At 38.8% G+C, this 25,389-nt stretch overlaps 1 protein-coding gene across 2 annotated transcripts in view; it reads left to right on the top strand.

Annotated features, from left to right (window-relative positions):
• Window positions 1-25,389, top strand: part of LOC115353812 (contactin-3-like) — a 116,792-nt gene that overhangs the window by 15,349 nt on the left and 76,054 nt on the right. For both annotated transcript variants that reach the window (XM_030043766.2, XM_030043767.2), the window contains exon 2: window positions 15,821-15,958. In XM_030043766.2, the coding sequence (XP_029899626.1) occupies window positions 15,901-15,958 (58 nt within the window). In that variant the 5' untranslated portion in view covers window positions 15,821-15,900. The remainder of the gene's footprint in view (window positions 1-15,820; window positions 15,959-25,389) is intronic.

Raw genomic sequence — 25,389 nt, 5'->3', positions numbered from 1 at the left:
ACTAATAACATAGATGTACTTTCCCTTTTGTGTCCAAGGATGCTCTCTTTCCAGCAGATAAGAGTCTACAGTGACATTTTTAAGAGAACCAGGCTTGGAATTTGTAGCTGATGCGTACAACATCATCCGGAAGGGGAAAACCATGTTTTTTCTCTGTAGGTATCTTAGCAAAATAAGCAGAAGAAAATAATCTCCTTTATCCTTATGACCCTTTACAATACTGTAACAAAAGGAATCTTCTCCCAGCCCTTGGTTCACTGCAGCAGGGAGGGAAGAATCAGCATTTCCACCATACTTTGAGAAAAATTTGAAGTGCATCAGTCTGGGGAATAAGCACTGCAGACAGTTAACTGTCTGCAATTCTAATTTAGATATTTCCGCAAATTCTGAATTTGTAAGGATCCAAATTTTTCCTTTCTGAAAGACTCAGTGACTTGTCCAATAAGCCTAATTAAGGTCGTAATGAACATACCATTCTTGGATTAATCTGTCCCTATACTTCCTGGGAAGTAGTATTACATAGTGATGTGAATTAGCTAAATGGCACATGTGAGAAGAAGTTCTTTGAGAGAGATGCAAACAGGTATTGCAGCAGACAGCTGTTTTTTTGTTGTGGTTTTTTTTTTTTAATTTGCACAAAAGAAATGTTAATGTTGCAGTGAGGCAACACGCATTTACACTTCACATGTATTAAATCTGACCCATAACGGATTTAGGGAAATATGCCGTGTTACTCTTATGAACTGGGGAGTAGAAAAGTGCTAGTGTATTTTTTCTTCTCTTTTTGTCCCTAACCAGGTCAGGTTTTGCTTTGGCAACAGAAATAGCAATGAATTTTTTTCCCAGTCATCTTAGAACTGCCTTTTGCCATCACTTACTATCAAAGTCTCAGAGTTATGCAAAGTCATGCTCAATATTTGGGTGGATGTTCCGAGCAAACAGCCAACCCCAGTTACCTGGAGGAGGGTGCAACAAGCCTGATGGCATCTGTCTCTTCATAGCTGCTGCTCCTGGGGCTGGTTCCTCCCTCTGCCTCTGACAGCTACAAGCCGTGTCCTGCAGCGCTGGCTCCGGCCCCCGTTTGCTTTACAAATGCAGGCAACTATAATTCTGGGCACGCTTGTTATTTGTGTTATTTATCTGGTTCCTTTGCAAATCCTCCTGAGTCCTGAGTGATGTATTATTCTGATAAATTCCACAAGTTTCCTCTGCATTGTGTGGAGGACTTCTAAAAAAAAAAAATACAACCCTTCGTTGTTTCACTGGGATATATTTTACATACGTTAGAATTTTCTAACTAAAAGAGGCTGGTACTTTTAGAAACAAAATCCCAGCAAGGCATTATCATCAGTTGACAAAGTTCTATTATGGTATTCTTCCTCTTGACTGTGTCCAATATTTGTAGGTCCAGTTAATATAGGAACGTGAAAGAAGTCTTGAAAGCCCCCTTTAACGTTAGGCTTTGAAAAATCCTGCTTCCTGGATTCATTGTGCGTGGTCAGGTGAATTTAATGGCCTTGTTAGTCAAAAAAGGCTCCAAAAGCCTTTGTAGAATTAAAATTACTTTTTATGACTTAAAAACATATGCGTTGTAGGCACAGCTTCAAGTACTTTTGTACAAGATTTGTCGTCGATGAGTTTATACTTTGTGTTCTTGCTTTAATGATACCACTTAAAGCCAGGCATAATATGTTCTTTAATGCTCTGTTTCAGCATAGGTTTCAATTTTCACCTTCCCTCTCATGTACAATGAAGGATGCAGAGGCGTCCCAAATATTTTAGTAATTGCAGCATCTTTCATGCCATGTCATAGATTTGACTATTCAAATTTCATATTCAACTTAGAATAACTCCTCCCTGTGAGGAAGAGTAAGAACCCATCTAATAGAGGATCTTTCCTCTTAATGAGGGTAACTCCAGAAAAACGAAATGCAGAAGATCTCGATTTCTGTAGGAACATTTGGAAAATGCTAAGGGATGCTTCCCTAGGTCTTAGATGATTAGGAAAAAGTATTCGGTAGGACTGTCCAGGAGCCTTTGCTCCTTTGGCTATAGCACAGGAAAATACAAACTCAGTGACAGATTGAAGTTATGTAGCATGTCTCTAGTGTAGCTGTTCACGAAAGATTTCTGTGGTCTTCTGGCCTCTTCCTCCTTCAGTGGCTCAAAACACAGGTATGCTGTTAAAATATGTGAACAGTTCCCACTCAGTGCTTTAAATAAAAGGTGGTAGTGAATTTAGCTAAAGGGAGTAAAGCAGCTTGGCTGCTTGTAGCCCACTGCAGAAGGGCTGAGCTTTCTGGTTCAGTGGGTTTATTGGTTCTTAAAGAATTATGAATTTAGTTTGAGATCATTTCCTAGAAAAGCACTGGTCTGCGGTACACGATTAATAGTGAGAGTAATGCCAAGTGCAGTAAGACATGAAGTGAACCTTGGAGATCCAAAAGAAAAACAGCATCTTCTGGGGTCTGGGGCTTGTTGCTACTTTCCTGTTAGACATGGTGGAATACAGCTTTTCTTCTCTGAAGAAAAGGTAAAGTGATATTTGGGAAGTGGAGCTTTTTGGTTAGCAAAACTCCAAGTGTAGGTTTTCTGAAGCTGTATTTCAAACTTGCTTTGGCACTGTGAATGATTTCAGAACAATATTATTATTACTAGGATGAAATAAAACTCCTGAACACCCAAAATTAAAATTGGGGGGTTTCTTCTGCATCCCCCTCCCTGGTGCAAACTCCATGTGCTCTCTCTGTATGATTCTTTTGCAGGTTTTTTTTCCTGCCAGGGCATTTTGTACCAACCTCCCTCCCCATCTTCTTTTCCATGGTTTTCAAACCTCTGTCAGACAGATTTCCTAATTCGAATTTAGTTCCTAAGTCAAGAAATTGATTTTTCAGTACTTTAGATATTCTTAGGTTCATCGCCACTGAATATTATCTCAGTGTAGCTTTCTGCTCCTTCCAGTTTTGTTTGGTTTTTTTAAATCAAAGCTGTCAAACTTATCCAGCAAAGCCAATGTAGTCTTTATCGCATCTAACCTTGTACTGATATTTAAAGAGATCTTGCTAAGTAATTTTCTGATATTTAAAGAGGTCTTACTAAGTAATTTAAACACAGGTTTTTAATTTAAACACTGCTTTTTGTCAAGCTTTTTTTTTTTTTTTCTTTTTTTGTCCTGAAAGTGAGGCCTCGTTACGTGGGAAGGATAAAAGAGGGGTTTCACAGTTGCTTGGCTAACAAGTCTAGTACTTTCTTTACTGCTTTTTGTGGCCGTAGATCAGCTGTGGTTGCAGGCATTAATTGGGGGATAGACCCTAATATTCCTCTTTTCATATCAATGGAAGAAAACACAGTTAAAATTTAACTTCTAGTATTCTGCTTTTTTCAAATTACGGTCTTATGTTGAGACTCGGTGTCCTGCCTGGAGACATGAGTAACAAGGATACCTAAATAATAATTCTAATCTCTAAATTACGTGAAACTGAGATTACCTGCTGTCATTTCATTGTTCATCATGTTTTCTCCTTCTTCCGCTTTACTTTCCGTCATAGGGGTCTGGGTGCTGTCCTCTTCCAGCGGTGAGTTAACAAAGCAAGTGTGTGTCTGAACTAATGCTAGAATTCATTTTGCAGTAATGAAGGGGAGCAGGGGTGTGTGGGGCAAAACAGAGAGAAAGTAAGGAGTGGGAAGAGGTAGGGAAGTGTTCTATTAGAATAAAAATAATAATTAAAAAAAAACCCAGATGTATTCTGTGGTCTTAATAGTAACCATAAAATGGTTCAATTCTGTTACAGTGCACTGTCGTGTGCAAGCTGATCAGCCATACTAATCAACTGAACATCTGTAATGACTTTATATTCTCCAATGGGTATTATTCTGCCTGCTAGTTCAGTTTAAGTGTTTTTTGTGTTATAATCTCTCTTTGGGGTTAATATCTCTGCTACTAGTTTGAAATTTGGCTGAAATGCAGTATTCAAGTTTTCAGGCAATATCTCATAGTTTCTTTTTAAAAAAAACTTTGCACAAAAATACTTCAGCATTTTATTTCTATTCATAAGAGGGGAAAGTCTCTTGGGCTGAGTAACTTTTAAAGTGAAACTTCATAGACATCAATGCAGATTAAGCTGCCTTGGTCTCAAGTAGGAAGTGGAAGGGAAGAAAAGTACTGAAATGGGTTCAGCTATAACCGTTCGGCTGTGACTTTGAGTTTTTCTTTCCTTTCACATCAGTGCTCTATGCTGCAGGGGATTATTTTCTTGCATGTGACTTCAACTGAGATAATCACAGACAGGATAGATTAAGGGTACCTGTGGCCATATCTCCTGAAGCTCAGTTCCTTGCTAAATTTGTGAATTCTTCTATCTAGCTCCTCCATTCCCAGGCTATAGATACTTCAAAAGAGTAAGAAAAGGCTGGGAAGACTGTATATAAAATGTAAATTTCACCTTTTTAGCTTTTTTTTTTCCTCCCTTGTTTATGTATATGCTTGAAGCATTTATGCCATTTTGCCCTCTTGGTATGTTACTTCTTGGGAAATAATTTTTCTTTTACAATTAAACAGAGACAATACATCTTACCCATTGTGTGTCGGCTGTCAGGCTGTAAAAAAGCGTTGTGGCTGGAGCGTGTGGGGAAATGGGGCTGGTCCTTCAGCTTGCAGGGTGAGGTCTCAGCTTGGGACTGCAGTGGTGCATTCCCCCGGTGCTGTTTGTCCATTACCTTCAACCACGTAAGATGGTTTGATGTGAGTTACTCCCTGTGAGTAGTTGCTTTGACAAAGAGCACTATGGGTGGCCCAGCGTTATGCTTAGCTTCTCCATCACTGGAGGCAGTTTGAAGGATGCATTGAGCTTTGGAGCAGAGGACTCTTCAGAGGAGCCTGTTGTTGTTGGCTTCCTCACCCAAACTGCTCCACGTCTCAACAGCGAGTTGCATTTTCAATAACATCTATCCAGTGCATTCATATTGGTTTAAAGACCGTTATACTCGAAGATGTGCGCTGACCTTAAAAACAAGGATTTACTGCTGGTTCAGTGATGCATATGACGCTTCACCCTTTCCTACATGGCAAAAACTGTAGATGTCTAATAGCTAAAGAAGAAACAATAAAGGATCCCCTGTGTTCACCTGCAGGCTGCTGCTTCTGCTTATCTGGCCAGGAGGCAGAAAACAAGCCTGTGGGGTCTGTCTCAGGTCGGCTTGCCTATAGGTCATCTCTTCCTCTTGGCTTGCTTCTGCTTGGAGGGAGAGAAAAGAAACCTGTGTGTGAGACTTATGGAAGAAAGAGAAACTTTCCATTACTGCTCACATGGAGCCATGTGTCTCACCAGCAAGTTTGCATCAATTTTTATGTCAGTTTTGGTCTAGGGAGTTTCCCTCATCGGTATTGGTCAAGAAGAAACAAATACATGGTGTAATAGTAAAACATTAAATTCACACCTTTGTGTAAGTGTACAGATGTGCCAGAGGAGCTTTGTAGGGGACAATCATTTGCCTTAAAGTTATGTAATACAATTGCTTGGGATTTTGATGTATTATCCACTGTAATAACTCCCTGCTAAGTCATGTACAAAGCTGAATTAGTGGTTAAAAAAACCAAAACAAAACCAATGCAGAAAACCTGGCCATCAGACCTCTGAAATGTAATGCAGGAAAGGCTGTCCTTTCTCACTGAGTAAATTGGCCAGAAAGGTCTGCATTAAAATGTATTATTAAAGACTTTAAAACATGGGAACTTGGAGACCTTTTCCATTTAAAAGCAAAGTTGAGACCAAACCTTTGTGGGAAGCTACAAGGCCTGCGGTGATGTTCAGATGGGAAAGGTGCAGGTGGAGCCCAGGCACTTAGAGGCTCTTGTCCTCAAATCTCTGTTAGGAATTTTTTTCCTTTTCCATTGGAAACAAAGAAGTAACTGTATTGCTTTTTCTGGAAAAAGCCTGGTTAATGCAATACACAGGTCATGTTTTAAGTTTTGGTTGGGTGTTTTAAGTAACTAAAGAGGTGGTCATGCATTGAGGATTTCTTGCCTGTATTGTTATGCATATGACAAAAATGCCATTAAAATTGAATAAATTTTCTTGTAGGCACTTGAGCATTAATGAGACTTTTGGAAGGAGGAAAGGGGATGAGAAGGAAGGGATTTTTCTGCAATTGTTTGTTTAGTATACATTATTAGATTGTTACATATTTTTTTTTTTATATATAGCTAGCTGTAAATATATGTGTATGTAATGTGTGTATACAGCCAGCAACATGTTTTACTGTTTAACCTACAAAATCTCTTAAGTTTTTTTTCAAGCCCAAAGTGTACTGACTGTCAGCTATAAAGTTATGAGAAAACTCATTCTGTGTCTAATATGTTGTAGTTTAAATTCTCAGCTTAAGGAAAAGTTTAATGTGATAGAAATGTTGAGTTTCTGTACGGTCTCCTGTAGTGATGGAGACCAGAAAGGCTAGAGTGTACATTTCGATGAGTATTTTTGGGACTAAGAGCAGTGATATTTCTTACAGGAAGCTTTGTAAATCAGAGTAACTTATTTGTCAGGAAAAGTTAGTTAAACACGGGCCTGTTGGTGTAAATTTTGGTGCAGTCTGGTGTTGAGAGTATTTCTGTGGTGTTTTCTATGCTTTTGAGTTGCAGCACCCTGACAGAGTAATATATTGTCAATGCTTTTTAAGTGGATTGACTACATTGCTGTTTTGTCTGGTGGCATTTAGTAGTCTGTCTATGGTTAGGTTTTTTGTTTTGTTGTTTCATTTTTTTAATCTTTCTGTGTTGGGAGGGAGTTTAGGAGATGCTTGGGGTTTGTGTTGGATTTCTTGTTTTGTTTTTGCAAGTGCTTGAAGACAGTCTTATTATTACTCTGTGGCACTTCTTTGCTCCCCAGATGCTTCAGTTCAGGTCAGTGGAACTGCCTGAATTTCAGTTACCGGGATTTGGAGCCCATCTCAAGGGTAGGATGAGTCTTGCTTGTTTTATGTAGATACTGCACTTCTGTATGGGAGAAATATGAGGGAGAACGGCAGGTTCTGTTTAAAAAAAATATTTGAACTAGGTGGTATTACTGTGGTCAATAGGATTACTGGAAATTCATCAGTCCTTAAATTTTTGATGAAGAGGGGACTACTGACAAATTGCTGTAGGTAACCCTTGGAGCCAGGTCAGCAAACGCTGATCAATATTTGTGAGGCTCCCTGTCCAGGTGAGGCAGTGCCCTGCGGGAGGTGGATGTTAATGCTGGCTGTGACAAGGCAAGATGTACAGATCAACTTTATTCTGGCCTAGGAATATCAAAGTAAAATTAGCTATGCAGTGCAAAGTGATGAGTTATATTTGGGCAACCATGCAGGATAAAAGAAGCTTTTGAAGTTACAATTTGTAGGAGATGGAACCAAAGGTGTTTTAAAAGAAATACTGTATTATTTGTATCTCACCAGAGACCACTCTCCATATGTAATACAAAGGTTCCTTATATGGGAATGAGGACTGGCTAATAAAAGTAACCTTAACTGCCAAAGGTCAGTCTTATTTTCAGACTTAATATTGGCTCATAAGCAACATGTCTTGCCATCCCAAGGCTAGCTGTGCTAATGCTCAGCAAGTACTCTGGCAGCCCTGGAGAGCAGGTAATGCAAATGCAGATATCGTAGGCATCCGAGTTATGGAAATAGACATCAGGTAGTCGGGTCCCCCCTCTTTCCCCCCGCTGCAGCTGCACAAGGCATAGTTCATCCAACTTCATATGTGATTTTTCCAATAGCTTTGATTTATTTATCATAATTCTAGAGCCTTAGATTATTTTGAAGTGATTTGTGACATCTTGTCATTTGGGTTCAAAGAATTTCTGACCTCTGGAAGTACCTGTCTTGGAACGCCTGGTTGAAGGTGATGACCCATATGTGTTATCAAAAGGGTGTCTGAAATTGGTAAGTTACAGGGGGAAAGCCTCAGGCATACAAATTATAGGAATAGGGGTGTGAAAATAACAGAGGAAATACTTTATTTGTGACAGGTCACTCTTCTGGGGGGAAAGAAAAAAAAGGCTTTTTGAAGTTGGTTATTGGTTTGAAATATTGTTATTCCAAGAAAGGAAGAATTAATAGACAGAGCACAGGTCATGTCATCAAGGGTGCACTGCAATTTTAGCATTACAGTACATTAATCATAGGGTTTTGAAATGCAAGAGGCTGTTGTACTGATGTTGTATAGCATGAGTTGGGAAGGCATTTAATAATCTACTGAAGTATAGAGGAATGTATCTGTATAATGGTAATAAATGGAGGTATTTAAAGTAGCAGCAGAAGTTAGCTTTTGGTGATGACTGGTGAATATATATTTTTAAATTTTAATAATGCTTATAGGGAATTTCAAACTTTTCTTTGTGCTAAATAGACAAGATTCCTATAGATAGAGAATTTTTACCAAGAAGTTGCAGCCTGAAAGTTTTGCTATACTGTAAAAAAGCCCTTTCTTCCTTTATTATTTGGAAGTACAATTTTGGCACTGAAGATAAGATTTTACTTGGAAACTGGAAGTGAGCTGGATGGTAACTAGGGCATCCAAAGTCCGTATGCAGATGAACACTGCAGCAAACCTACAAGTCTGCTCCTCAGGGCTCAAGAGCCATCCCTCAGCAGCAAGGACAGAATCCGCACTTGCAGCCGTATCGGGACTGTGCTCATGCCATTTGAAATGAAATGTCTTGGCTGATGCCCGTGTAGTTAATATTGTCATAGCAGGTGTTTTGTTTAATAGGTGTCTTTATTGTATTTCTTCTGTGAGTAGAGGTCTTGTTTCTTTTTTAATACGAGCAGCTCTGTAACTAAACTTTTCAAAATATTATGGAAAGAGAACATGAAATATCATTTTCGTTTGTTTCTGATAAACTGTCAGCCTGTCACCTGCAAGCCATGATTGCCTGGACAGAAAAAGCAAATAGTATCAAGATAAGTTTTCAGGTCTCGAGTGAACTTCTGTGCAAATCTGTTTTGTCTCATCAACTTTCATATTTCATGAAGTAAGGTAGAAAGAGCAATATAATTCTGTTTAAATTTAATATCTATATTTTGAACTTGAAAAATTAACAGATCAGTGTAACATCTTCACTGTACCAACAACAAAAATAGGCATAATTTAGTTTTTAATGACAGTAATTAAACATATCATCAAACTGTGTTCGGAATAGGTCTTACATATATGTTGGGTCTGAAGTTGCTATTGCTTAAAAGACCTAACGGATTTTAAATTGTATCACGTAATTGATTAAATGGAAAGACTTAAAAGAGATTCTGATAAACATTCCCCTGTAAACTTAGGGGAAGAATGCAAAGCTGATTCTTTTGTGAAGCGTTCCCATGGGTGTCCCAAAATTGATTGAGGTGGGCTGTCTCCGCAGGTGGTGTAAAGTAAAGACCTCTGGCTAGATTTGAAGAGGCTCTCAAATTGTTGTTACAGAGTAGTGGAAGGTGGTGGTCTTAAAATAAAGTAGGATTCACGAGGACTTTAAGATAAATGTTATTCCTTAATTATTTTGTTTTTGCAACTTCACTGCTTTTAAATCCCTGTGGTAAAAGGCTCAGCTGAGTTAAAGCTTTCTTTAGTGGTTATAGCTCTTAAATGGAAGAACTGCAGATACTGAGTTCAGTAAACCCTGTTGGTGTGTATTCAGTGACGAGTAAGAGGTATAAAGCAGAGATGCTCTGTGATGCTGTTTGTGGAAAGATTAGTATACAGGGAGAGTGGGCATTCAATTACTACCAATGTTCTTTGTTGACCTGTGTGGTCTCTGTACTGGTGAGATTTTGATCAAGTGCAAAGGGTGGATGGGCAGGTGAAGCAGGGGACTGTGGCTGAAAGTCAATAAATGCAGTGAGACAAGAGAAGCTGCAATAAAAATCCACAGAACAGTTGCTGGTTCTTCTATTTTAAGCTTTTATAAATTAATTGTGTTTAAAATGATGCTTCTAACTAAGTCTCTGCTAATGACACACTGGAGATGACTTTAATCCTACTTAGTGCTTGGTGTGGTGAAGTTTCTCTAAAACTTTCTTCCTCCTTTTTGCGCTTACAGTCCAGCATCATCAGGATGATTTGTCTATTGCTGATACCCCTGTAGGGATGGGAAGGCTGAGGAAGAGCCACAGGCAGCCTCACAACTGCTACCTGCAAAGGCTGCTTCCTAATGAGTGGTGCTACCATGCAGCTGTGGAACAAAGATCTAATGAGACCCCAAAGGAGTCAGAGCAGCCACGATTATCCTTGGAGCACCATTTTAAACTTTTCTTTGGAATAAGCCATGGTATTGCTTAGCAAGTTTTTTTTTTTTTTTAACTCTATTCTTTGCCATGCTTCTGTAGCTTTTAACTGGTCAATTCTTATTTATTTACAGTCTTTCAGGTATGTTAGATGCATTTGCATTTCTTTCAGAAGTATACTGCCAGTACTGGCTCCGTAATGTTCAATATTTCCTCTGGGTTTTGTTTTTTTCAGAGCCTTTCCAATCTCTTAATATTGAATTACTCAGCTACCTTAATCTCTAGATTTGCCCATTGGATGATGTCAGAGTTGAATTAACTATCTCCTTCAAGTGACAGAAACCCCTTCTGAGTTCTCATCTTGAGCTGGCACCGTGTCTGTGTCAGTGGAACAAATAACAGATATGTTTGATTTTTTTTTTTTTTTTTTTTTTTTTTTAATTAAAAAAAAAAAAATTATGGTCAACTCTGGCATTGGATAGGTCTGCCTGTGACTTGATATTTCCTTACACCTTTAGCACTTTTGAGTTGGATTCATCTCAACAGAGGCAGATCCCGGTGAACGGGGTGATCTTGGTATAGGAGCAAAGTCTAGAGATTAGTATTAGAGAAAGACCAGCTTGATAAACTGTGTGCAAACATAGTACTTTTACAGTGGTTTTGTTGTATTTCTTTTGGATTTTCAAAAGCCTACGATTGTAGCATTTATTTATTTATTTCACTGAGCATGGAAAAGTAAGTGTGTAGTTACCATACAAAGCTAGTATATTTTCATCATGGCACTGCTTCCCATCGGTCTTAGAGTGTGGAAAATAAGAGGCAGAGGCTTGATTCAGTGATGTGGAAGATAAGTCTACCATGTAGGTATTCATCATTGAAACAAAGTATATTGGGTAGTTTTTCACAGCCAGTAATTTAATTTTGAGGGAAATGAGAAGTGGATATTCCTGTTCCTTCCCCCCAGCCCCTGGCCAAAAAAAAAAAAAAAAAAAAAAAAAAAGGCTACTTGAAGTTGCTGAGGGGTATTCCACACTAATCAGTGCATCTCGGTTTTATGATGCCATGTGGAGATGACTTTATCATTAACTAGAGTGTTAATCTCATAATTTATCAAGATGAGATTCTAATAATTCTTTCCCTTTGCAAAGATATGCTGACCTCTAGTGTCAGTACATCAGTTTATTTTCTGTTTTGTGGTTTGTGATCAATACAGAAAAATAAGTTCTAGGTCTTTGTAGCTTTCCTGAGTTCCAGGAATTTCTGATTAATTTAGACTCAGTGACACTACAAATTCCTCCAGCTCATACTCAAAGTTTAACTTGAACTTGTCAGTCAGATTTGACAAGTTCCATTTCTATATATAGAAATAAAAATTCCACCTTTGGGGAACTACTGCTTTTTACACTTGACTCTGGGTAGTAAAAATTCAGGTCACTGAATAAAATTACTGACTCTTGAACCTTTCCCGAACTTTCTATTTCTTTCAGACTTTCTTGTCCATCACTTGCTATATTATATGATCTGAAAGTGCATGGGGTTTGGAAAGCTAATTTTGAAGGAAGAAAAATCAAGCTGAATTTTTTTTTTTATACGTGTGTGCTTTCATCCTATGTAATTTGTTTGGTGATGGTGGGTTTTTTTCTTGTTATCCTGTGGTTGTCTTCAACAGACTTCTTGGAGGAACTCATGAGAATTTACTTCTCTCTGAAAGTCAAAGAAATGTATAACAAAGAAATCCGTTATTTTTTTCCTGGTGTGTTTGCGCCACTTCACAGGTTTGCTTTCTTACTGTTTTGAAATATCTTTGGCTTCTCCTGAAACCAGAGCACTATCTAATACTAGGAAGCATTCTAATTTTAAAAATATATTTATATTTTCTTTTACATATTCTGTGGGTATTACTCTTTTGGTTTCTTTATAATCTTTTCCAAGCACAGCAGGTTCTGTTTTTCTTTATTCTTTCTGGCCTTTAATACAAAGTGCTGAATTTCTGTGGAGGTAATTTAAGTCCATTTATTTCTGAAAGCACCAAAATGATGTTGTGGATCTGCCCCTTTGCTTCTGCAAAAGGAGGGGGAGGTAAAATTATTGTTTGCTATTAATATTACATTACTCTCCATTTGTAAGATGTGACATATTTGAAACATTACAATCAAATGGCAAGGAGCTGGGACCTTTTTTTGTACTCTTCCTCACCTCTTTCTGAATGTGGATGATCTGGAAAGCAACTGGGGTTATCTAGGAGCTCTGAAGGTGACAAAGATGCTCAGCATTGTCGTCTCATTTTGAATCCCTGCATTGGCAGTGAATAGCTTTGATACAAATTATTTCCATGTGCTAGATAATTGGAATACATATATTATGAAAAGTAACTCACTGCAACCTTGCTAAAGTAATGGATTTTTGTCTGTTACCACTGATGGGGATCTAATTTTTAGATTAATAGAATAACCTTTCTTTAAAAAAAGGTTACAGTGAAGCCGAGCTACGGTGGTACTCAATACTTGATTTTTGGAGCAATTTCAAAGCAACAAGCTTACTCCAGTGACAAATATTCACTGAGGGTCTATAAACAGCCTAATACCATCCTCCGACTTGTCGGAGGTGATCTCGGTGCCCAAAGGGAGGGCAGGGAGCCCATGGTGAGTCTTGCGCTTTGCAACCCTTCATGTTCCTGTTGGCAGCACGCTGGGATGGTGTCAGCAGAGAAAACCTCCTTTCAGCTTCTTTTCTTTAATGGGAAGGCTGTTGCTCAACAATGAACGGAGGGGAAACTTCAAGAATGTTATACTTTGGTGTCTGCTTGGTGTTAAATGGGTGTGCATATGAATTGTCAGTTCTTTACAAAGGAAGATGCAATGTTATTGAGCATAAGGATACATTTATCTGGCTTAAAGCTATAAATTTGAACACTACCAAGTGTCATGTTTTAAAAATGAAATTTTGGGGTATTCAGGAATAGAGCCTAGATTAGCACAGTCTTACAGAACAGAGAGAAAATGAAGCATTTAAAGTAACTTAAACCTTAAAAGGTTAGCCAGCTGGTAACTATCATTCTCTCTTTTAGAGATTAAAATTTATTAAAATATAATGCAGGCAGAGGTTGGGATGTATTTTTATGATTTTATACCCACATATAAAACTTTTCAATTCTTTTAGCTTCTACCAAAGCACTTTTTTCTGGCCTGAAATGGATCTATCATGTTCTGCTTTGCCCAGAGCACTTAAGGAACAAAATCAAATTAATTTAGCTTCTCCATCGTGTTTTTTTTTCCTTCCTTGTTAGACTGCAAGAAAGCTGACATATAAGAGTGACCTACTTTAGTATTCCTATTCCACCTCCTCCCCTCTCCCCTTTCTGCCCTTCTGGCTATCCTCACTGCTCAGGGCAAACATTGCAGCTATAAAATCGCTAGTTTCTATGGGCTAGGATGGTGATGCTTAGGCAGGATTTAGCATTGCGGCTGAAAACTGGGGCTGTCCCGAGATGTTCCTGTGCCAGGCTGGTGTGGCACTGCTGCAGCCGTGGCTTCTGATGGCTGTGGGAGCAGCCGGTCCTCCACCAGCACGGCCGGGGCTGGGGCTGGGGCTGGGGCTGGGGGGGTGTTTGGTTCTCCTGCCTCTGGTATCTGGCTGCCCACAGATAATGTTCCTTAGCGGAAGGCTTTGCAGATGGCCCTTGGAAACATAGGGTGGGGAGTGACCAAACCCAAGTTTTCTATTTCAATAAAAAGTATTTTTCTCATTTTCTGTTTGGTTTTTGGTTTGGGGGTTTTTTTTTTCTTTTTCTTAATAAATAAATAAATAAATAAATAAAAGTCTTGACCTGCAGATCTGACACAAAACAAGTTTCTGCCTTCCTTTATGTGATCTATTCAGTATGTGCATCTGACCTCAGGGTTTTTCTGTCTCCAGGAAAGGAAGAATTACAGTGTTGCTAAAGCACTGTTGTGGGTTTTTTAACATGCAAACTTACCAGACTTTATTGTGCTTACACGACTCCTTTCGGAAACCAACAATGTTTTAGCTGCATATGATAAACTTCTTCAGCTCTTAGTCTATGAGAACTAGGTGTGGTTCCTCAAACTGTCTCATCCAGAGAGCTGCCTGGGGGTGGGATGTTTCCCCCCCACTTTTCAGGTACTTGGGAATTGCTGTACCCCTGTACCCCTACAGTAAGCTTCCCTCTTGTACCAACTTTGCTGGCAGCAGATACCTGCTGAGCGATCAGTACTTATTACTTGATAGAAATGCACAATTTGGGGCTTGCTTATTTTCTGTTTTAGAAACACATGAAAAAACCAGAAAGCGATACCTCTGACTGTACGGAGGAGAGGATTCCGCTGTCGGTGCTGCGTGCCTTGCTGCGGAAGCTGATTAGTGTACCCTGCGCGAGCCGGGATTGCAGGGTGCCAAAAGATACAGTTCTTGTGGCAAAGGGCCGTGCCATGTTTTTCTGGGGAGCTGAAATACTCTTAGCAAATCATGGGGTGGGGTTGTATCAGAGTGTGTGATCTCTTTTTCTGGGGTGCTTAGCTTGAGATTCAGATACCTGATTTACAGAAGTATTATAAACTTGCAACTGTAATGTGAAATGCAGTTCACGTGGAAAAATCAAGTTCAGACATCTCAGATTTGGTTCCTCAGAATTACTAGTTGCTTTCTTGACCTTAGTATTTCTGTGCATTGATCTGTAGACTAATTTCAGGAGGAACCATTTGGTTTGGTCTGGTCTGTGTACTGCAGAACCTCAAATTTTGCCGAGCTACCCTTGCTCTGAAGAAAGGATGCTGTGGAAGTGACACACAAAATATAAAGGCCACAGTTGTCGTACAACTTCAAAAAATTTACTGTAAAGCCTTTTTAGGAAAAAATACAAGTAAAAGAACAATGTCATACCCAGGCTAGTAGAATTTGGCAAACTGTTTATCATCTGGCTGCTAACAAAGGTAGAAATGGAAGCTAGCAAATTAGTCCATAGCATGTCATTACACCTGATGCACTTGAGTGCAATGTGCTCACTGGTGTTTTTTTCGGTTGCTAGATCTTCCTCTTCAGACTTCTACAATGCTGTTATGCATATTGAGTACAGATCTAGTATGGAAAACAAACAAAAAAGTAATGAGTTTGACATGACTTTAATTAAATCAGTTATTGCATGTGTTCAGATTGTTGCTAGCACAGTGATACAAGGCAAGTGCAATGCAAGCTGTTCTTGTAACAGATGCATTAAACTACTGTACTTTGTGTATGATTGCACCTCATGTACTCTCTCTCTTCCTTTAAAACTACTGTTTCTTACAAATAAATGATTGCTGGAGATTGGTGAGAATCAGGAACTACAGAATCAACTTACCCGTCAGTTCTGCTGCTGCTGAATTATCTAACACCTTATATACATACCTAAATGTGATACATGTATGAACCCTTCTGTGGATGGTTAAGTCATAGGAAAAAAAGAGGAACATTAGAGGATCTGTCAACTTTGTATTTATTAAAAAGCGCATTAACAAGGAAGCCAGTTCAGAGGAATCATCATGGGATTCAATTTTATTTGTTCTTTTAACAGGTTAAACCTTGCCACCTGGACGACTAAACATACAGTTCACCTGAGACTGAACCAGAATTACTGAATTTAAGTGACTGAAGATGATGCTGCTGCTGTGGAAACAGCTGTTCCTGGTATCATTTGTTGGCTGTCTTGGAGGTAACAATATATAATAATCTCTAACTTCCAGTTTAGAGCTATGCATAAGTCTCCAGATTCCAGATTTGAACTGCACTTGAGGACTAGAACCACGGAGGCTTTGAAATGCAAATGTCACATAGAGTTTAGAAACCAAGCATGCAATACATACCTTAAATAATACAAAATACTAACGGTGAATTAATTAAAATAACCTTTTTCCTCCAAAGTTACTACATAAGGCTATGCTTTCAAAGCAAGCAGAAGATATTTGAATACAGTAAGGGTGTTATTAGTAATGCAGGCATCGTGGGCATGCTGATTTAATAGCTGCAATATGTGTTTTTCTTTAACTGCAGACTTTAAATTCTTACTGTAACTGGGGATAATTACTGCAGCTTTTGTCAAAACTTTTTGTTTACTTTAGAATGGGTTTATTCATGAGGACTAGTGCTATGTTATCACTACAGCAATTTAGCAGTTCAGAAGTTTGCTATTCCTACTCTGCCAGACAATAAACCAGCTAATTCTCAGTGTTTGGAACTTGGGCTGCTTTTCAGGTTCTCTCTCTCCTGCCATGTTAGCTCTTCTGAGTCATTTTTCTTTACCTTATAGAGGTCAGTGCTCACAGCAGCAGCAGAAGTCACTTGCTTTTATTGGTGATCTCTTCGTTCAGCACGTGTTCTGCTTGAGCATCCCTAGTAATGCCAAGGTGTGTGTGAGGGAGAGAGGAGAGGTCTCTGTTCTGTCCTCAGGGGTTGACTCTTGGTGACTTCGGTGCGCATTGGCATCGCCAGGGTTGCAAAGAGCAGGTATAGCTGATAGAGCCCAAATTACCTATGTGCATCCTTTTCAGAATGGTCAGCGCTACTTTGAGAAGGAGGGTAGTATATATGCACATGCTTGAATTGAAACATGTAAAGCGAATGGCTTATAGCCTGGGTCTGTTGTGAGTAGATGTGTTTTCTTTGCAACACCTCTAACGCAGGGATGGATGGAGATGCTGTGGCTGGCCTATCCAGTCACCTGGCTGTGATTACTTACTGATGCTGCGGTGTGTGCTGTGCCAGCCTCTTCTCTCATCCCCCTTCCTCCTGTAGCTGCTGCTTATGTTCTCGCTGCCCTCAGGAGGATTGAATTCCTGCATGAGGTGCACAGAAATGTAACTGAGTAAGGTATATGGATTTAGCTTTATATGGAGACTCAGAAAGCCAGGATTTGCTTTCGGCTTAGGCAAAAACTTTGAAGAAAGGGAAGCCACGTTGTTAAACCAATCTGTAAAGTGAAAGGTGCTAATATTGTCTCTATCAAATCCAAACATTCTTCTACAGAAAAGGAAAATCCCGAGAGACTTAAAAATAAAAATTATTTTTCCTGCAAGACTACTTTATGGATTGCTTTCTGAAAGAGGTCTTGGGCATTTCTGACAGTGAAACAGTCATAAAAGGCTTGCACAGAATTACTAGTTGAAATAGAGGGACTTTCCTTTTCTCCCCTTTAAACTGCTGGGAGCAAAGCTACCTTTTTAATAATACTTCTGAGTAGACACTGTATTGCTGCGGGGTCCATGCTTTCCCTGTGTCAGTCTGGCCCAGCCCACTGCTGTCTCCTAAGCCACGCAATAAGTGTGACTCTCTTTGAGCCCGTGAAAATCCCAAGACAGTGAGGGAGAAGGCGGCAGGGAGCTGTTTCCCTACAGGAGGATTAGAGGTAGTGTGTTGTGGCATTGCTCGACGCCGCTCTTGTACTTCCAGCTCTTCTCTTTGAGCAGCAAACGTGTGCAGCAACGGTGCTGTGTGAGGCAGGAGTGTGAAGTTGTGAGCATCCTGTGTTAGCTAGAAAGTGGAGCCATCCCAGCCGGGGCTGTGCCCCTCTTTTGGGCTGCATCTGGAAATACCTGAAGTTGAAAGTGTGTTTGTGGTCTTAAAACTACTTGAAGGTTGTAAGTCCACTCTGTGCTACATCTCTCTTATTGTTGGGGAATTACTTGTAAGGCCAGTTAGCTGCTGGTGCATCTGAATTGGCAAAATTTGACATTATAAATGTCAGCAAAACAATTAATTGTTGCAGAATGTATGTACATGCTTCTGAACCTCTCATGTAACTTTGGATTTCTGCTGACTGTTCAGTACAGCTGTTACTCAAAGGAGACATATTATTTGTTAATTTAAATATAGACTAAGCCAAACCATTTTTTGTTTTTGAAGTGATTCATTGATGTAATGAAGGTTACTGTGGGGAAAAAACCAGCTAATATCCAAACATTAAAAATCATTTGCTACCTAAAGATTTTTTCAAAGTGTAGTCTTGCTGCTTTTGATCTGCTGGATATTGGTTTGTTATATTTACATTGTAATACTTAACTAAAATGTATGAATAATTTTCACGCAATAAATCACTTGTATTGGTGATTGGCATCATGCATGTTATTTGTAGTAGAATGAATGATTTCATTATGTTCATGGTTATGTTAGTGTTAGATGAGTATTGATGCTAAAAAAAAAAAAGGGCCAGGTTTTTAATCTGTTAAAAGTAACTTCTTTAAGTTTTTCAGTTGATATAAGATAAGGCCTAATAACTTATCTTGCTGTAGTTTTTAGTTATATTTGTACAATTTAATAGTTATCCTTTGAATTGTAAGAAATATCTGAGATACAACTAGTATAAGAGGGAAGGCTAAAACCCCCCAATATTTCATTCATAGATAACATACAGTAAAATGTTCTTTTGAAAAACTACAATCATTCTCTACCCTTCTTGAAGTTGTATCTTTTTAAATTGCAAAGCATGCAGATCTTCTGCCTTGATGTGTTCAATTTAAATATGCTTTTTTTTTTTTTTAAATGAAAAAAACCTTTGAGAAAATACATGTGGTAGCATTCAGACCCAAGAGGGTAGGCAACTCTTAAAGCACAGGGTTCTCCTTGTCTCTCAGGCACTGCTGATGTGTTATGAGCAGTAATAGGAGAAAGCTGTAAACATCCCTAGTTGGAGACTTGCAAACAACTACTTGGAGTGTGAGCTGCAACACCTGTAGAACTATTGGTGTGACACCCTCAAAGCTTTTGCTTAGATCACTTTGACCTTGGTAGTGGTTCATGTGGAGAAGTACGTAACCTCCTTCTACAAGGATGAAAGATTTTTCACCCATCTGTTGAAGGACTTTTTTATCCTTTAATCTTTCTCACATTTTTATTTCATGTCATCTCAGTTCTTTTGGGTCATATATAAAAGCAACTGAGATGAAAGCAAGTTTTGTTTTTGCTGCCTATGAAGAAGGATAGCCTTAAGGATCCAGAATGAATGGCAAGGTTTCTTATGTTAAACTGTATTAATACCAAGTGTACCAAATGACTTCCTGAAAAAAAATCTACTCATAAATGCGTGGTTCTATGCAAATGTAACTGCAGAAAGAGACACAGTATGAAAGGGATGATGTTAGCTGCAAATTAACCAATTCACATATCTCAAAGTTCAATATTTTCAATAGCTAAGTTGTCATTGACTATCATTGAGTTTGCTAATAGAGAAATGTTTGTTGTTCAGCTAATTACTAGTAGAATACTTAACTTCCAACGACCATTGCAGTAACAAGGAAAACGTTGCTAATATTTTCAAGTGCAAAAGATTTCTGGTCTTGTGTAAGACTGTCCTCTTCCCGTGTTCATCCTGCTAGCCCTTCTTTGCATCTATTTCAGTTCATCTGCCTTCAGTTAGGGTACTTCCCAAATGTCAGTTTAGTGGCCATGGGGAGTTGGTAGATTGGAAGACCAGCAAGAAGTCAAGAAAAAAGCTGTTTTTCACATTGCCAAAAGCCAGATGGCTTGATGGAGCAGGACTGCTTGGAAGCCTTGAGCCCCTATAATTGATGTATATATCCCTGACTTAACGTTGTTATATTGCTGTCATTGAGAATGTTGCTTGGAGTTACAGTCAGCACTTGCAGAGACAAGAGTCTGAGCCAGATGTAATTTGCTGAACAGCCCAAATTGAGCATTTCCAGCTGCCTAACCCACCTCATTTGAAACTCCGCAGAAGGTCTCAATCCTGACACACAGATCTTCTGCTATTTGGAGACTGGGCATGTGTTTAGTGCCAACATTACCTGTTTGCTTCAACTACTTGAATGTTATTAGTGGACTGCGTGCTTCTAAAATCCATTTGGGAATCCTACAGTTGAATTTATTTCAAGCCGGATTTTAGTAAGACCACACTGTAAATGTAAGATAAGTTGTTAAACCATTTTGAGAATATTACTTTTAACCTATCATTAAGATAGATCAGCAGGTATTCTGACTCTCTATAGAAAACAATTCTTCTTGTGCTCTCCTTATAAGCAAAAAGACAGTTAAGACTTGTCTGCAGTTCAGTGTTATGAAATAACATCATAGCTACAGAAATGGAGATGCTGCTGATCTTGGCTTATAAACCTTGACATTCTCTGTCCTTACAGATAATGTATTTCAAACTAGTTCCCTTATTGCAGTGCCCTGTATTGAATTGCTTTTTGTTTATCCTGTGTGAATCTTCACAGTTCATCAAAGTGGGGATGTGAGAGTATCTAATGAAAAAAAAAAACCAAAAAAAAAAAAACCAAAAAAACCAACAAGGCCCTTGGGTTTTTGTTTATTGACGTATGCTTATATCTGTATGATTAATGATCCTGTGGTCTTTTTGTCCATTTACCTTGGGGAGCAAAAAGGTGATTACTTAGCATTAAATATATATATATATGGAGTTTCAAAATGCCTACCTTGTTAGAAAAGGAATTTAAAAACACATACTTCAGTATTATTATGTTTAAATTACTCTGAAGAACTACTTCAAAGATAAAAAGGAATAAAATATGCAAAACAACATGAACAGTTAAAGTGCAAAACTAAGCCATGATCTGTGGTGAAGTCATGAATTGATTCCAGGTGTGTTACAACTTCTCCAGACTCTTGTATAGATTTCCACCTGTCCTGAGTGACCCAGCTGATTTCACTTACTCTTTTGGTGAACTGCATAGCGGTTCCTTTGTTTCCAGAATGCGGGAGGATAAGTGTGCTGCAGACTGTGATGCACCGCAATTGCAGTGACTGATGAATATGGTGAACATTTACGATAATTAAGGTAAACACCTATCATGTAAGTGTGTAAACTGCTTCTCTGAAGTTTGTATGACAGATAGCTTTTCTTGACACTCTTGCTAATTTTGGCTTCATTTTCCTGCCCCAGTTTATTGCACTGTTCAACTGGAGAGAAGCAGTAAGCTCCGTGGGGAGTGCTGCCTCCATCAGCCCCAGCTGGCACAAGTGCTCTGGGTTTCCTCACCCAGCCTTTCACAGCAGCACTGGTGCAAGCACAGGCATTAGTTTCTTTTGCTTTCTTATAATTTTTTACTGTTTTCAGCTGGTTTACACTGCTAAAACTGACTGCTGTGTTCTGCCTGGAAAGGTATCTTTTTAAAGTTTCTCCTGAGAATTAAGAGGAAAAACAACTTTTGAAGGGGAAAGAAAGGTATGAATAAAGAGAAAGTTCAAAGAAATGAAAGAAGGAGAACTGTATGTGTAAAAGCATAAAATTTTTGTTCTTCAGGAGATGAAAGGGCACATTTCAAACAACGTGTCCAGGGCGAGGCTGGTAGAATCTGCTTGGACTAACTTTCCTTGCTAAGCTTCTAATTTGTTGCCACCACAAACAGTGTATCTTAACACTGTCTTGTCTGTGCTTTATCTAAATAGGGTAAAACAAAAAATTACCATTAAACTTTTCCCTCCAGCCATTATAAATCTTGGCAAAAAACAAGCAAACAAACAACAACAAAAAAAAACAAACCAACAAAAAAACCCAGCCAAAAAACTATTGTAACATAACAGAAATTATTTGGACATTGAAGCCTGTTTCATATTCTGTCCCTTTACACTGAAATTTGCCAACAGGGAGGTTTTCCTTCTAATTTCTTATTTAATAGTCCATTTGAGTTTAAAACAATCATGTTATGTGTATTTCTTTACATCAATTCAGGTGTTTTCATTGTTTTCTTTTTTTTTTTTTTTTTCCTTCAGTTTAATACAGAAAAAACTCAGTTAAACCCTCAGGCTCAGCAATGTCATGTGTCAGATCCACAGCTGTCCTCTTTATTAGTATTAAGTTTAGGAGACTTTTGAAATTGGAAAGCATGATTCTTACTCTTTCTGTATTTTCTGAAGAGCATGAGAACAAACCTTCCATGTTCTTACTGATTTATTGTTGCTATTAAATCATGCCATGAGGAAAGTAGAAATATCCTCTTCAGAGGAAAAGCTTGGCTCTCCACATCCGGAATATCATTTTATAAGGTGGTGGGTGACTTGCTTGGGCATGTGCAAAGGATGTCAGTCAGGTTCCTGTTCTGACCCTACATCTTCTGTCCCATATTGATTTGGAGAGGCATAAAGGGAATACTACTGAAAACAGTGTGATATGGGTCTACTTTTTAATATCATTGCACTTGCCCCGGATTGCAAATATCAGGATGCTGTAAGATCAATGAGATGAGCGAATAATAGCCTGTTCATTCTAGCATCCAGTATAATTGGGGACAGGCTTGAATTTTTGTCAAATCCTTACTAGGCAGCTGATCTGGAAAGCCAGTGCCTTGCTCCTGTACCGGCTTTACAGATGCACTAGTACGTGTGTCTTCCCATCAGTCTGGGATATGTATGTTTTTTTGGAGTGCTGCTGTAGGATCTGACCACAGTAACAAATGTGGTCTCAGTCCCTGCTACCTTGCATTTTATATGTGCAGTCTGGTTGTTTAAGAGCTCAGTCTCTCACCCAGTATCTGTGGGTGTATCTGTTATCTTCCTCTTGGTACCTGCTTATGTAGTGAGATCCCGTTTCCTTGTGGGTAAACATCTTTTGAAGGCACAAGAGTGCTTTATTTTGGCTTCAGTATTTCTTGAAAACAAAGGATGTACCAAACATCAACATGTTGATTTAATGTAGAAGAGGAAATAACTCATGTGTTTCTGGTAAATTCTTGTATTGAAACTAATCCGATGTAGGAGTATATTTGCAGTCATAAATGTGTAATTCTTGGTGTAGGCTTCTTGGACGTTGGCAGAATGCCAACAATGCCTTTCCCGGTGCAAAACAGATATAGCTCTTAGAGACTTGCAATAATTTTGATTTAGTCTTCGGTGAGGAGTTTCTGTATGGGTAAGAATCCATTTGGAGAAAAAAAATAAATAGCTATCATCACTTACTACTATGACACTGCTCTTGTTAAAATTCAGTTTTCATCAAGAGTTACAGCATTCAGACAGAGCCAGTCTGTATCTTAATGCATAATGGTTTTGCATATTAATAGTAATATCCTTTTTGTACATTATACATGTAAAGTCATAATGTTAAAATGCATCTATGCCAATAGCGACTGTCAGAATTGTTTAGCTTGGATGGCTTGTATATTGCTAACAAGATTCATTACACTGATAGAAAATTCTGTTTGCTTATTGAATTAGTTATAAAATGAGGAACCGATCTTAGAGTTCTGCTTTTCTATGAATTGTTTGATGTCATGGCTGCTTCATACAGATCTGGTATCAGAAAACAGAGTTGCTGTAAATCTGAGAAGACACCCATTGTAGATATCCCTTTGCACTTAAACCCAACATACTATCAAGCCTAACTACTCCTCTGTTATGGTAAAAAAAGGATACAGCAAACAACCTGGTATGTAAGCTCTGGGAGGCAAGAAATTTGCCCTGCTGCAGGCATCTTTTGCTTATAAACTGACAGATGGTGGTAGCTTACTGGAGACCCAGTTTCACCTCTTGCTATAAACTGGTGTAAATATTGCCTCTGCCTTCTTGCTGCAACTCTTGCTTTTAATACAGCTATAGTCGTCTTGTATACTTGTGCCTTAGCAGTGTGAGCTTTTCTGTTTTCAGCCTACCAATGGAGCATGTTCGTTTTGAGAAAGGCTTTTTAGGGCTGCTTTTCATTCTTCATCAATATTACAATAAGAAGGTGAGCAGCAATGGAGAACGATGGTAATCCATTCACTTGCAATTAAGCGAGGGAATGAATATAATCTCCTTCATCAGGATCCCATGGTTTTTCTTTTTAGCTATATATAAACTTCAGGTGGTCAAAGTCAATTAAAAGACTGTCATTGACTTCATGGACTTCCTCCAAGTTCAGTGGATTTACAGGAGTCTGTATTCGATGATGGGCATACTCTTATCAGTTGCAGTATTTAATTCCTTAAGTGTGGAAAATGTTGTGATATTAAAGCTGTTTTTGAAGCAAGACCTTAAATACCTCTGAAGAGTCTCCTCGGTTTCTGCTTTGTCTTCTAAGCTGAAGAAAACCTTCTCTTGAAAAGCACCTACTTCTTGCTGCAGGTACTGTCTAACCTTAAAGCTGAATCCTCACCTCCAGGCAATTAATGCTTCATTTCAACAAGACAAATGCTGTCTTTATCTTCATTAATTAAACTCATCACAGACTTTATGACATTTGAATGGAGAAATTTTGGCTAGTGGCAATTCTAATTTTTTACATAAATTAACAAGAAGAAATTCTCAAGTGCTTTATCCTGCAATAAAATTTTCTTATTGCAGATATTACTGAGCATGAAGGCTGTACATCTGTATTTATACAGTTCTTCTGCCTAGTGCTGTTTAAAGTATGGTAGACTAGAGCAAGTAATTCCAGTATATTGTTTGTAAAAAGTTATGGAGCTTGGATGCATTTAATAGTAACCCCTAACAGAATACTCAAATCCACAGTCTAAATATTTATTTAATAAGAATGGTGATAACTCCCAGTGCCTTGGGACTCCTGTTTGCCGTGTTTCTTGGTAGGTAGATCAGTGCCAAGTATTTAGTATGTGGCTACTTACTGTATGACTACAGTCTCCTGTCTTGGAGAAAGTAGCTTTTGAAGGTACATAGCCATTCCTTAGCACGTAGCATGCCTGCCATGTGATGAGGGTAGGACAGAAACCTCTCCGCAGCTGTTGTTGGGGTTAGCGTGGTCCAGCATTGGCAATGTGGAGTTTCAGAAGAAGCAAGGTCTTGGAAGTTGTCAGCTGGCTTCCACCCCAACATCAGGCAGCCCTCCCCTCCCATCCTGAGGTGGAACGAGGGGACACTAGGAGCTGCATTGAGGAGAGGCTGTCATCTGCTCTCTGCGGGCAGGGATCCCTCTTTCTTCTCTCTCAAAGCATCGGCTTATCTCTCTTCCCTGTGCCCTGGCAGCAGCTATTAAAGTCATTCTTCTTTACTTGCTAGGCTGTCCCTACTGAAGAGATTAAAGCTTAGAGTTTGGCTGTTTTGCCTTTCTTTTGCTGGTTTGTGTAATGAAATGAAGATAAAGCTTTCACTCATTACCTGAATAGCTACCCTATTGTTTCTTCTGCGTTTTGATAGCAGACTAGACAGAAGCATCCCAGGCTTGCTGTTCAGCCATCTTCATTG

This window comes from Aquila chrysaetos, chromosome 20, assembly GCF_900496995.4.
Source record: "Aquila chrysaetos chrysaetos chromosome 20, bAquChr1.4, whole genome shotgun sequence".
NCBI lineage: Eukaryota > Metazoa > Chordata > Aves > Accipitriformes > Accipitridae > Aquila > Aquila chrysaetos.
The sequence above is the reverse complement of the archived record's forward strand: the minus strand, read 5'-3'. Positions and strand labels throughout refer to the sequence as shown.